General features: G+C 44.8%; 1 protein-coding gene across 1 annotated transcript in view; it reads right to left on the reverse strand.

Annotated features, from left to right (window-relative positions):
- PLXNA4 (plexin A4) overlaps positions 1-13,580 on the reverse strand; it is a gene marked incomplete at its 5' end in the record, with an annotated part of 374,119 nt that overhangs the window by 37,277 nt on the left and 323,262 nt on the right. Inside the window, 6 exons of the mRNA XM_082765856.1 lie at positions 876-1,144; positions 4,118-4,260; positions 4,664-4,898; positions 10,040-10,186; positions 11,008-11,247; positions 13,029-13,122. Of these exons, the coding sequence (XP_082621982.1) occupies positions 876-1,144; positions 4,118-4,260; positions 4,664-4,898; positions 10,040-10,186; positions 11,008-11,247; positions 13,029-13,122 (1,128 nt within the window). The remainder of the gene's footprint in view (positions 1-875; positions 1,145-4,117; positions 4,261-4,663; positions 4,899-10,039; positions 10,187-11,007; positions 11,248-13,028; positions 13,123-13,580) is intronic.

Genomic DNA, 13,580 nt, shown 5'->3' on the forward strand with positions numbered 1-13,580 from the left:
CATCCTAAAAGGAGAAAGGGCTGAATTTCCCTAATCAGGGAAAGTACATTAATTGCAGAGCAGTAGATTTGTAACTCAAGGTGTCCCACACAACCCTGGCCTTTAGACCTTGGATCTGGCCTGGAAGCACAAACCCAGACTTGTGCCATTTATGAAACCATTTCTGTTGTCCTGCTTAGCTCTGCCTTCTGGTTTTAACCATCTCCCAAAGCCAATGCCCAGGAAGGGTCAGGAGATCCCACGATGCAGCTGAAGAAGACTCCACATGTGTCTGGAGGCAACTCAGACACAAGAAGCATGGCAGGGCAGTCCAAATCTCAGGCAAGATAAAGCAACAGACAATTTACTCACCTTAAAGATCAAGTATATTATATGGTCTGTTCTTTGTAATATAAGTAGAACACAAATTCAAAACAAGGATTATGAAACATGGGATCTTGCTGCCCTTATGAAGCTTTCCAGAAAATCCACATTAAAATCTATTGATAGGGGAGCAGTGAAACTTTAATTATCGCCTGGTTTTTGGTTGCAGATGAAATGGAGAGAGATCTACAGACACACTTATTGAAAAAGGGAAAGAACCCTCTGCTGGGAAGTCTTGAATGAAGCCAGAGAGCAGCAAACCAGTAAGGGAAAGCAGTTCAACTTTCATTCAGCCCTACCTGCCTTATTCACACCTGCCCGCACACAGCTTCATGGCAACCCTACAGGGCCATGTGAGCTGTGGCTGTACACCATCCTGATTTCATACCCTGCTGCAAAAAGCAAAATCAATCAAATTTGTCCTTTTCCTCCAAAATGGACTATCATGCTCATGTTAGATAGTAGAGCACAGGTTGCCCTTCCCAGCTCGGTCTAGCCCCAGGTATCTTTACCTCCGGAGCAGCAGCTTGGGGTGGTTCTTGCTCTCCAGATTTTTGTCTATGAGGTCAGCCAAGAGCTGTTTGAGGACATCAGTAGCGTACTCCAGCTTGCTCTGCAGCACTGTCATGATCAGTGAAGCCACGTTGCCACGGTCCCGCATGGAAAAGCTGCGCTGGGACTCCAGCGTGCGGATGAAGGACAGCAGGAAAACCTTGTTGTTGATGAGCTGTGCAAAAAGCTTGAGGCCTTTCTCCACCCGTTCCTGCCTGTAGCCAGGGACCTGTATGAGAAGACCAGGAGTTTATACCTTTCCCTCACTGCCCACTGTCAGGCCATGCCCAAATGGATTGTGCACCCGTTGATACTTCTCTGCCCTCAGCCCTCCATCTCCTCCAACTACACACTTCAACATAAAGCAGAAGGCAGATCTAAGGCAGGAAAGAGGAAAAACTGCCTCAAATGGCAAAGACAATTTAAAAGAAATATATATATATATATATTCTCTAAAAGGCAGGTAAGCACTTCCTTCTGCTTTACAGGATAGTCCTGTGAAAAGGAAGCAAGTCCATACATCATCTGAAGATTAGGGAGCCAGAAGGACCTCCTAACCACAGCCAGATGATTATTTTCCATCCCTGCATCCCTGACCATTTAGTGGAGATTGCTAATGCCTGCATGCTGTACCACAGCATATTGCATTTTTATTGCAGTCAGACTGAAATCTCACTCTGTCCTCCCCTAACACCTCTTTTTATCTCTGCAAGATGCCTGCTTACAGAGAAAAACAGTCTAAGTCAATGCTGGAAAGGTTATGTGGGTCTCCTGTTGGTCTGACCTGTCTAGGTCTCCTTACCACCACATCCCAGCAAGTACCCACACATCAGCTGCTCTTCAGTAGCTGCTTGGGTACGGGGAAGATGTAATATGGGGACTACAGGACACGGGTTTGGGGTTCTGCTTCATGGAGCTGGGGGAAGTAATAAGAACGTGAGGGGAGAAAGAGGTCCAAGAGTCATGTTTTGAGGAGATGAAGTTGAGGTGGTGAACATGGAGAACATGGGTGTTGGTTTGAAAAACTCGCTAGAGGAAGGTGTGAGAAGGCAAAAGAGCTGGGACCTATTTTGGAAATCCTACTGTGGTGGGACCCCAGGGCTTGGTAGGTGAGGTGGTTCAGAGGCAGGGATGTTAATAAGTCTCCAATTTATTTCTCATTTCTTTTTATTTATTTCTCATATCTTTTTATACAGAATAATTTAGGACCTCAGCACTGGACCCTAGATCCTACAGTCTGCAGTGGGCACTACTCTTTCCTGCTCTTCTGCCTCTGGATCAAAATGAAGCCATACTCTGTGGGTATATACTACATCCCTTTATCTGCTGCACCAGTGTGGTCCTAAATAGAGAACTCCAAACTCATTCCTCCATGTCACTGAAGCTCTTTCAGCCCTTCATAAAGTTTCCCTGGAAGCTGGAGAGTCACAACTCAGAGAAACACATGCCACTAAGGCAAGTACTCATTAACCACCCAGTTTTGGCACTTTAATCCAAAACAAGTTAGCATGCTTAAACAACCGAGTAATGCAAGTCCCCTTAAAGAATCATTACTTTTTTATTCTGGAAATTAAAGAGATCTTAACTCTTTTTGCATACAGCAAATGAATTACTTACTAAATAGCTTGAGACAACCAACCAACCAACCACTACCACCCATCCTGCTAATAATTATTTTTAATTCACTTGCTTGAACATTTAATATTGTCTATCCCCGGGTTATTACGGAGAAATAAAAAAAAATAACAAGAAAAGTATTTTGTAGTGCATCTGGAAGCAGTTAATTAGCAAATGAGCTGGAAATAAGTAAGACCTGCTCACTGCAGGATCTCTGTTGGGGCCTTTTCCCAATAAATATAAACTCCTTCTAGGTGCTACAGAGAAAGGAGCAGAATGGAAACTGTCTTCCCCTGTTTGTTGGTAGCCAAAGATGTTGACATCTAAAGAGCTACAGTAGCTTTAAACAGGATTAAGGGGAAAAAATACAACAAAATAATTTAAAAAATGAAATCAAGGGAAGGGGAGATCAAAGGTGACAGATTGAAACGTTGGCTCTCTGTCTCTCTGCATGTATATTCATATGGGAGCATCTATACTAAAAACTCTGTAGGGTTCAGAGGCCATTCTATGGTCAGCTGGATGAGGCTGATGAATATACAAGTTGAAACTGGCCGTGGGTATGATGAAAGTATTTGTATGTGTGTATGTACACAGGGAAGAAATTCACCACCCCTCATCTTTTGTGCTCACTTGTTGCATTTGCTGGGCTGCTTTTCCATAGGGAAAACAGCTCAAGGGTACTCTACCTGCATCCCAAAGGCAAATCTCTACAATAACCAATGTGTAATGCAGCCTCCCACCCATTCCCAACAGTCCTCATTGCTTCCAGATCATTTTTTTAATGGTTCTCACCACATAGTTTGATGAAGTTTGGCTCTCCTGAAGGGCAGGAGCAGGAACCTCTGATTACACAGACAGCCAAGCATGGTATTGCCTGCGCCAGCTTCTATTCCTCCTCCCTGCCAACACACCCCAGTCTTGGCCTCCAGCAATCTCACCAGCACATGCCAGAGCCTCTCTGAAGCACAGAGCTTGCCAAAGACTTTGCAGAAAGCTCAGCCAAAGACCTCCCCGGCCTTGGCCGTGGTGTATTACCCACTTCTCTGGGCCAGGTATCCCTTGAGCAGATCCTGCCCAGAGCTGGGCAGTGTCTCACCATCCTCCCACCACTGCTGTATGGACAGCTGGGATGAAAGGAGCAACTGTGGGCAGGTTATGGGCAGATTGGTCCTGGAGGCTTCTGACCTCACTGCAAACCACAGAGCAAAGTTGAATCTCCCTCAGAGAATGCAGGTTATTTGTGATATAGGCAGATATGCTGCTTTGCTTTAGGACTGTTTTTCTGGACCCTGCACAGTGAGAAGAATAAACCCCAATAGGATGGAGACCATGGAGGATCTTAAAGCAGCAGACCTAATGTACATAGATGTATGGGACTCTTCTAAGTAAATGAGTGATCAAACAGAATTTAACATCTAAGATAGGAAAAAATCATCCTCCCTTTTCAATTTAGACTTTTAATGAGGTGGTATTTTGTCCCTGGGAAGACACAGCACTGAAAGGCATAATGTCCCCACCACTGGCACATCTTTTGCATTCAGGGCATGAGAGTAACTGGCAGCTGGTGATGTTGATTTCATACCTCCAGGTCTCTCAGGACTGGGTGATCTTCAATGCCAGGGAAAAGCACCCTCATGGTGTAGGTTCGGTAATCAAGGAAAGGGATCCCAGCTCCATCCAGGTCGCTTGTCAGCTCATGAATATCCGTCTGCAGCTCCGCAAAGGCTGACACAAAAAAGGAACAAGGCATGCATCAATGACAGTCCAGCTCTCCCTCATCATAATGGAAAAGGCCTTCAGACCCACGTGTATGAAACTAGGGTATAAATGCAGAAGCAACAGATGGAGAGGAAGAAGGTGGACAAGACAGGCTCACCCTTCCCACCACATAACCTTTCCTCAGGACCAAGGCTCCTTCAGGACACTGAGTTAGCTGGTGCAGGCAAGACAAGGTGGAGGAATAAAGGATTCAGGGAAAATGGGCAGAGTCAGATTAAATCCAGGCCCAAGCCAACCCCACAACTCCCATTTCTTGGTGATATTTTGGCTCAAAGCTTTGTGGCTGGAGCCCTGTCTCCTGACACTGTGGGAGTCTTCTCCCACATCACACCTTCTTCCCCCATCATACCTTCTTTGCACTCCAGTGCCACCCTGGACTCCAGGTTGTCCATCTGCATCTGCAGACGCTTGAGGGTCAAGTCACTTTCTCGGGACTTGCGCTTGTAGGCTATCAGCACAGCCACGATGAAGATGATGAGCAGGCCGCCAGCCACCGCAATGCTGACGATAGCTGGCAAGCTGAGGGGGCTGTCTGGAGAGATGTAGACCATCCCCGGGGAGAACTCCATCCCTCCTACACGAGCCTAGAGGGAAGGCAAGAGAAAGTTGTGTTGAAAATCCCATACAAGCAAGAACACAGAGGAACTCCACCATCACCCCAACTACAGCTGCTATGCAAGTCAAGCTCCCATGACAGCACATGAACCTCTCAAATTAAAGAGAGCATGAAGTACTTGGATATAGAACGGTTAAAACCACATGAAGTGTCATGTAGGAAAAGCTCTGTTGGTAGTCTCACCATAGGCCAGGTCAGCAAAGGACTTCTGGTAAGACAAACCTTACCATGCCCAATGCCCTGGCTATATATCAACGTAGGGTTCATTTAGGGTTTTCCATCCTATGTCCTGAACAGCTACGCTCTGTTGCACTGCCTTGATGTCAGTTAGCCTCAGAATGCATACCGGACATATCACTCTTTGTTATGGACTGATGGGTCCTAACTTAATTATGGGACAGGAGATATTTGACCCAGACATCTGGCACAGGAGAAGCCAGAACACTGGGAATGCCAGAATTACAGAGTCACAATTTGCTTTTGACTATTCAAGTTGAGAAAAAATATCTGGAAACCACTCAAATAGGGAAAAGAAAAAAGAAAAAGAAAAAAGCCCACAGAGCCTGGCCCATCCCCTTTACAGCCCTTTCTGTTCTCCCTGCACTCTCAGAGGTTCTCAGGCCTCTGGGACACGTTTCTTTGTTAAACTTTGCTTTATAGGCCAGAAAGAAACCCTGCAAGTGGTGCTGTTGCATCCCCAACTAAAAACTCTGCTGAAGAAAGTCTGTTAGGAGCCCATTTATCCAACATGAACACCAATCCCAACAGCAATCCCACAGGATGCCATTTGCTCAAGGCTACTACAAAGCTGTTCAAGGCTATCTGTAAAACAGGACATTTTGGTGTGGCAGGGGGAAAAGCACTGCTGACTAGTCTGAGATATAAAAGGATGGCTTCTAGGACTGGGCTGTGGTAGGGGGACACTAGTTATGGATCAGCATAAACCTAGGAAGACGTCATGCAAAGTGCTTGAAGAATTGGGAAATGGTGAGCCCCATCATTTAATTCCAGCTGAGCTTTGTACTGAAGAAAAAAAAGCTGGTCCTGCACAAAGTGAAAAATCTGTCTGCCAGGCAAGAGCCAGGGCTATGTGCTTCCCCCTCCAACTGCAAGTGGGACCCCTGACAACTGAACCTTTACCTATCTCCTTTACTAGGAGCTCTATTGCCTCCTTCTCAGCACCCCTAGCAGTCAGTGCAAACAGCCTTCATCTCAGCCTAGTGTCCAGCCTTGTCCCAGGTCCCACTGGCTCTCAGTTAATCAGTCTGTTTCCAGCCTGCATGCATACATGTTAATCCCAAATTTTCCATGCCTCAGCTCAGGCACCTACTCAGGTTTCTTCCCTAGGTTGCAGGAGGCTGCAGCCAGCAGAAAAGATTATGAAGTACAGAGTTGTGAATTAATGCAAAGCTGCTCTCACTCCTCACCACCCCAGCCCTTGATGGGGACATGAATGTCTCCATCATCTAGAAATGATTTATGGAGCCACGTTACAACCACTGAGAAGGTGGCTGTTTTGCTCCATCACCAGCTGTAGGCTGTTCCACAGTAGGTCCTGGTCAAAACCACCTAGCCAGAACCCTTATATCTTGCACAGAACAGAGGTGAATTTCTGGAAATATATCATTTCCATCCACAAGGTCCTCTTATGACCTGAATACTCCTAAACATTTGAAGACAGGCTCTAGAAAGATAACGGTGTCCACAATGAGCAACTAAACCAAATGTAAGCTCATCTGACAAGGCAATGGAGTTTGATGACCCTATTGTAGCATGATATTGATGATTTGTAGAGCATCTTCAGTGGCCAAGGAACAACCTAGTAAGTCGAAGAACCATTAGTCCATACTTTTCCTGTCTATTCCAAGATATAAGGCTCAACTCAACTTCAGAAAGCCTGCAAATGTAGAGTTTTGGTGTTGGCATGTGGCAAGCTCAGCTGAGAACACAAGCTTCCAAAGTCAAAAGCTAATCTACTCACTCAAAACTATTGCTGTTTGACCTAGACCAGTGTCCCAAATCCTTCCAAGATGACAGCAAAATTGGCTCACCAGTTTGCACAATTTCCTTCCTGTCACGGTGGATCAATAAACTGAGTCATTATATTTCATTTTCTGCTTCCTACAGTGGCCCTTTTCGTCCAGGCCTGGCAGTGAAATGAGTCCATTCATGGAGTTTCAGACTCGAGTCAAAAAACCCCATCCTGGTCCCCAATGTAGGTCTGTCCTCAAAGCCCACCGAACAGCCTGGCTCCGTGGGTGGGTTTCCTCTCACCAAACTTTTGACATTCACATCTGAGTTGGACATTACAGCGTGCTTTTAGAGTCAAGGCAGAGAAAAGGCACTTTCAGCGTGTGATTCATGCCAGCTGCTTTTGACACCTGCTTTGACATTAGGATGAGACGCTTTATTCAGCAGAAGTTCCCATTTCTCTCCATTAGCTATAAGAGAATTTGGACTCCTAGAGGGAGGCGTCTAGCAAAGTTCCTCTCTAAAGATGTTTTCAACACTGGAAAAGCCTCACAGTCCACAAATCAAACTGCCAGGATCTAATGGAATCTGTCTCTTGGAGAAGAAAGCCTGCCAGTTTTCAGTGCTATTTGTGAACGCTTCAATGAAAATAATAAAATATACAGATATGGCCCTACTTTTTTTCTTGGGCCCTGAATGTTTACCAAGGAAGCTAGTAACACCTCCCAGACATGAATTCCGTATCACCAAACAACAGTTTGGCATTTTTTAGGCCTATTAATCTGGCATTTGCTCCAAACGGCACTACGGCAGAGCCCAATTTTCACCAGCAAAGTTTTAGGGACAACTTGTAATGGTTCAAGAGAGATTTTCTTAGGTCCTCTTCTGTAAAACTTGACTGTGGGTAGTGTCTTTCCTACTGCAAGTTTGCCCTGGCAAAACATAAATGTTTGCCTTAGGATAATATGAATTGTGCCCAGAATTTCAATTGCTAAATTTGACCATCTCTCCATACAAAGACACCAGGGTGACTTTCCATATGTAAGTGAATGCACAGAATACCAGCATCCCTTCAAGTTTACTCTGTCTCTTCATTGCAGACCTTCTCTACCATGGTTACACATGAATCTTCCTTATCTCTGTTTCTCTTACTTGGAAAAGAGCTTGCCTCTGCGTGTTATACTATCCTTATAAACCATTGCTCTGGGCTTGTTGTTCTTTTATATTTTTTTTCAAGTATTTAACTCATTTATTCTATAAAAGATAGCTGAACTAGAGCAAAACCACGCTGACATCAACACGTGGCACTGTCACCGTTCCTTCCCTTTGAAATAATCACAGCATTACACAGGTTAATTCAGCCCCATGTCTCCTCTCAGATCCAGGCCACTTCCATTTGCAGCAAAGGGTTTGTGGAGCAGTTTTCTCAAGGTTGCACAGGAATTCGCAGGCAGAAGTAGGAGAAGGACCTGAGAGAGCTACCTGTCAATTGTCCTCACCCTCAGAGTGACTCTTATGTGAAACATGGGCAACAGAGCTGCTGTGCCATGCTGGAGGGGCATTTCCCAGCCCAGCTGTCCCCCAGGTAACTTCCAGATGCAAAGTCCATCCTTGAGCACTGGCCTCATCAGAGGTGACCTTCCCATTTGGTTCCCAGCCCAGACACTGTCAAAGGTTTGTCTCAGTGTTGGCTTTTGACAGAGAAATCTGTAACTCGCCCCTAACAGTGATGCTCAGTAAAAGGCTTCAAGAGGATCATCTTCCCACATTTCCAGCAGAATCTCTTGTTTGATCAGTATCCTCAGAAAGGGATTATTTTCTTCACTTAAGCTGTCCCAAGCTGCAGGAACAGGGGACACTTCCCAATTAGTAAGGCCCAGCCAGATGTTCATCCTCCCTGATTCCCCAGGGGTTGATTATTGCTCACCTGACTTTGAGCTCTCTCTCTCTAGGGCTGTTTTTGTCCATCTCTGACTAACCATATGTTTAATTATATTCATGAAAATGACAGGGAACATATATTGTCATGTTCAAAAGCCTTGGTATTCACACAGAGAAAATCTCTCACTTCATTATTGCTCCTCTTGGAGTGTCTTAATGTGCTTTACAATGAATTGAGAGCCACAGCATATTTGCATGGCTGAAAAGGATTATTACCTCTATTTTCCAGATGATAAACTTCAGCACAGAGAAGTTAAATAGCCAGTGTGAGGTCTCCCAGCAGCAGTCACAACTGGGACCAAGGATGGTCACCATAAACTCTCTATTTTCTAAAAGACTGCAGAAAATTCTTTCATTTTATTTATTCTTTTTAAGAGCCATACGGTGCATCTCCATCAAATTCTACAAATCTCACTGCACCAAATTAAATAAATACATGACAGATTTGGGAGGGCAGAAGAGAGGTGGAAAAAAAAAAAAAGTTGATCCCAGGCAATGAAAAACATTGATCATCCACATGTCTGTTGTCAGTTATTAGTCTTTGTTGTGTTTTCCACCCACAGCTCCGTACAACTCAGATGAGTTTGCTGATGTGCTGTTTATCGAGCAACAGCACTGAGGCATGCAAATTGCTGAGAGGCAAGCAAAGGAGTGAATAAATCAGTGGATAGAGGAGGAAGCTCCCTCTGATGTAATCACCAGGCTCATTTTTCATAGGTTCTAGGAAGGATATGCAAGATTACACTAAGTTGTATAGATGTCAAAATCTCAAAGTCACACTGCAGTCCATATCCTGCATGGTTTTTTCTCCTACATTACGAAAAATTTTAGCCACCAACATGCTGGTAATTGCTGAGGACTGTGATGAAGTTAACAAAGTACATCATGTAGGGAATATGTTATATGTAGGAACTCACATGAGTATCTGGGATTCTTACAGGCTGTATGAAGAAAGAAGAGAAGAAAACTTTCCTAAAGTGTTGATTACAAAAGGTCCTTTACTGTCTATAAAGATTTCCAAGTCACTTTTCTAGGATTGATGGGGATATTGTATCAAGAAGAGACTTTGATATTTGTAGGCTGTGCATAAGGCAAATGATGATGCAGACTCCTGGGAGACCTTTGCCAGCTCTTCAGCATTTTTGTGCCCTCACAACTCACCCAGGGAAGAAAAGCTGACTTTCAGGCATCACTTACCATCACCTTGTGCCGTCCAATGAGGTTTGGGGATTCACACAGCAGCTGCACATCTGATACGGTCACCACACAGGGCTTCTCACCAACCAGGACAGTGTAGTTCAGCTTGGCATTCCCTCCTGCCACTGGTGGGATCAGGTTCTTGCCCTGGATAGAAAAGAGTATCACCCCCCCAAAAAAAAACCACACATCAGAAAAGAGTTTTCCTCCCAGTTTTGTTTTGTTCCTGTTACACAAGTGTTAACATTGCAGTCGACATTCAAGCTTCACCGTTCACTAACTTAGCAAGAAAAAGCCACTTAAAAAATCCTACAGAAGACAATAGGGATGGATAGACTGTCATCAGTCAAAACAGCTTGTTCTGTTTCTGTCTCTGGAACTAAAACATTGCATACAAGCCTTGAACAAACAGGACCTCAGAAAACATTCAGGCAATATTGAAACATATTTCCAAACGTGCAAGCAGGTATTCTGTGTGCACAAATACTTCTTTGTGTATGTGCCACATTCCAGTGCTGATATGGAAATGTTCAAGCATAAAATTCCTTCTTTGTGTAGCTGCCCAGATTACAAAACTGACAGAGGACTGCTGTGGGATTTGCCCAGGAGTGAAAAGAAGGTCTCTAAAACCCAAGAAAGAAATAGGTTTGGGTATTTAACTGCCTGCCCTGCCACAATGGTTGAAAATTTTCTTCCCTGGCAAACAACAGTGGTTGCAAATTTAGGTGGCACACATTTAGCTGCAGCAGGAATTTATATTTTGTAGTTTTGGGTATTGGAAGATGCTGAGCAGTGATTGGTGCAGTGTTTGCTGATGGTGACTCTGATATGATGCGATAAGATGGGTGTAAAGAGTGAAGAAAATCTCTGGGGATGCCACTGTGATTAGTGGGGTGCTAGCAGACACAGAAAGACCACAGGCAGCATGTTTTTGACCATCCTCATCCCATCTTTGGTCCCCACCTCACCTTCAGTATGATCGGACTTCCTGGCTTCAGTTCCAGGATCCCTGAGGGATTGAAAACCTCAAAGACCGGGTTTGGGTAGTAGGTGAAGTTGGTTTTGTTGAGGATCAGCAGGGACTGCACGTTGTCGAGAATGAAGCCGAACTCCTCTGGGCGCTCAGCTAGCTCAGACTGGTGATTGGGGTCAACAGCCAGTGCTGGAGCCTGGCAGGTCATCTCCGTGCTGTTCTGCACCTCACAGTTCTGGGGAGAGAAACCCAACACAAGGAGAGTTTATGGACAATGCCTCCAGCTCTGCTGGAGGGCTGATACCTCCCAAGGAAATGCCAGCCTAGCAGAGGACACTGAGGAGCAGACCTCCATGGTTATCAAGAGGCCAACTGATGCTTTGCTGCTTCAAAGCACACCCCAAACCCATCAAGCAATCAAGGGAGGGATTAGGAAAGATTTGCTGGGACTGGTGTTAGAACAGTTTGTATTGCAACTGAGCACCCTGTACCTCTGCTCTGAGGGAGTTCAGCCTCTGGGATTGCCAGTTTTTCTTTCCTTTTGAAATAAGTAGTTACATTTTATTATTATTTATTTATCTATTTATTGGAAGGTGGAAGTTCATCAAAGCTCCACAACCGTCCTGCAGTTAACTCTCACCCTCTGAAGATCATTCCACAAATACATGTGCAATGCATGCTCATTTGTGTCCAGGATATTCCTGTTTGCACAGCCAGCTACAAGAAATGATGCCCAGCAAGATGGAGTGGAGAAGACAGTGGGGTAACTTTCAGGACACACTGAAATTCAGTTCCAAACCTGACTACTAAAACCTACTTTTTTGAATATCTGATAAAGGGTAATAGATTGCAAAAGGCTATTATACCTGACTCCCATTTTAAGCCCCTAGAAATTACGTCTGATTCATTTTCAGGATCTGAGCTTTCACCTTTCTATGACATGGTTCCTAGCACAGTGTATCCTGGTCTCACCAGACACCACCAGGCTTTGAGCACCAAAAGGCACCAGAGCACTTCCAGTGCCAAACTGGTGGGCAGTTCGTCACGAGCACGTGTAAGATGATGAATAGGCTTCATCAAGTGCACAATGGCTTAATTGTTCGACTCTGTCGTGTCATGTAAGAGCTGGAGTCTGCAGGAAGAATGTGATGAAGCCTTGCAGGCTTCTAATTCTGCAGCAAGCTTGAGAAGTGTTTGGCCGTGCTGTGCCCAGAAATACGACACATTACCAAAGCATACCTACATACATACATAATAAACTGGACCGGGGTTTTCCCATAGTTCACAAGGGCCTGGAAGATTGCCCACCAAGATTTACATCAGACCAGAAACCAACATCAAAAGGCATTTCCTGAATCTGATGGGATGTGAGAGGTGACAAGATTGCTTTGGATTTGGCTTTATGAAGGGCGACACAGCAGAGTTCACAGCGGAGTTGGGGTAAGACCAAAATTTAAATCTCTCCATTTGCAGACTGCAGGCTTTCTGCATTAATTTACCCTCTATTCCTGTATTTTCTTTTTGGATCTCCCACAGTTTCAGCATTGTTCATGAGGCAACTGGTCACCGAGAGTTGAGTTGGGCTGTAAATGTAGCTGATTAACCCCAGATACACTTCTGCAGGGTGCCAAATGGGTCAGGGAAAGGACAGAGTAGTACTAAAGAGTACATCTATACACAGTCCCTTCTGCTCCCAGCACACCCTGAATTTGGGTCTGTGTATGAATAGGCATGGATAATAAATAGCATCAGATGTACGTAGGACAAGAGAGAGGACAGGTATCCTCGAGGCAAGAGAAGAATCAGGCTCAGCAGAGACCAGGAGCTGAAGGACTCCTCTCTCTGTTCCCTCCTTGGTCCAGTGCTCCTTTGCAGAGAGGAAGGGATAATCTTAAAGGAAGCCATGCCCTTTTTTCTGGATGCAACAGCAGATTTCAGCTTCCACAACTGTTCAGCAGCCTCTGCCACCACCCTGGACATTTCTCATGCAGTCCCCAGCCCAGCAGCAATACTCACGTTGACGTGCTCCTTTCCACCATGCTTTGCCCGGATCTGGGGGTTCTGGATCAGGTCTAGGTGAGTTCCCCACACAGCAATTGGGGTGTTGCCACTAGAGGAGATGGAATGAAAGAAAAGCATAAACCCATCTAATACATGCCAGTCCTGATATTAAACCAGCAGTGGGATGTCTGTTTTCCTAAATATTTATTGCAAAGTGCTTGACCACATCTCACAGACCTCTAGGAAAGAACACTAAGCAAAGTGAAGCAAACCAAGTAGGATTTTTTCATTAATTTATAGATGGAGAAAGAAGTAAAACTGCATGCTTGCCAAAACTGACACATCAATCAGCATCTGTGTGCTCCTCATTGTCAGGACTCAGCAATCACAACTTTGGCAATGAGGAGGAAATCTAGAAGAGGCTTTTCAGAATGGTCCATGGATGGTATCTTCTACACCGTGTAAATAAGGGAGCTTAAAAAAAAACTTATAAAAACCGTCCAGTGCAAACAACCCTTGAGGATTCAGTTCTGCCTTGTTTGGGGTCTGTATCTGTGTCTTTCATAT

Source organism: Aythya marila (assembly GCF_965140915.1).
Source record: "Aythya marila genome assembly, chromosome: 1".
Lineage (NCBI taxonomy): Eukaryota > Metazoa > Chordata > Aves > Anseriformes > Anatidae > Aythya > Aythya marila.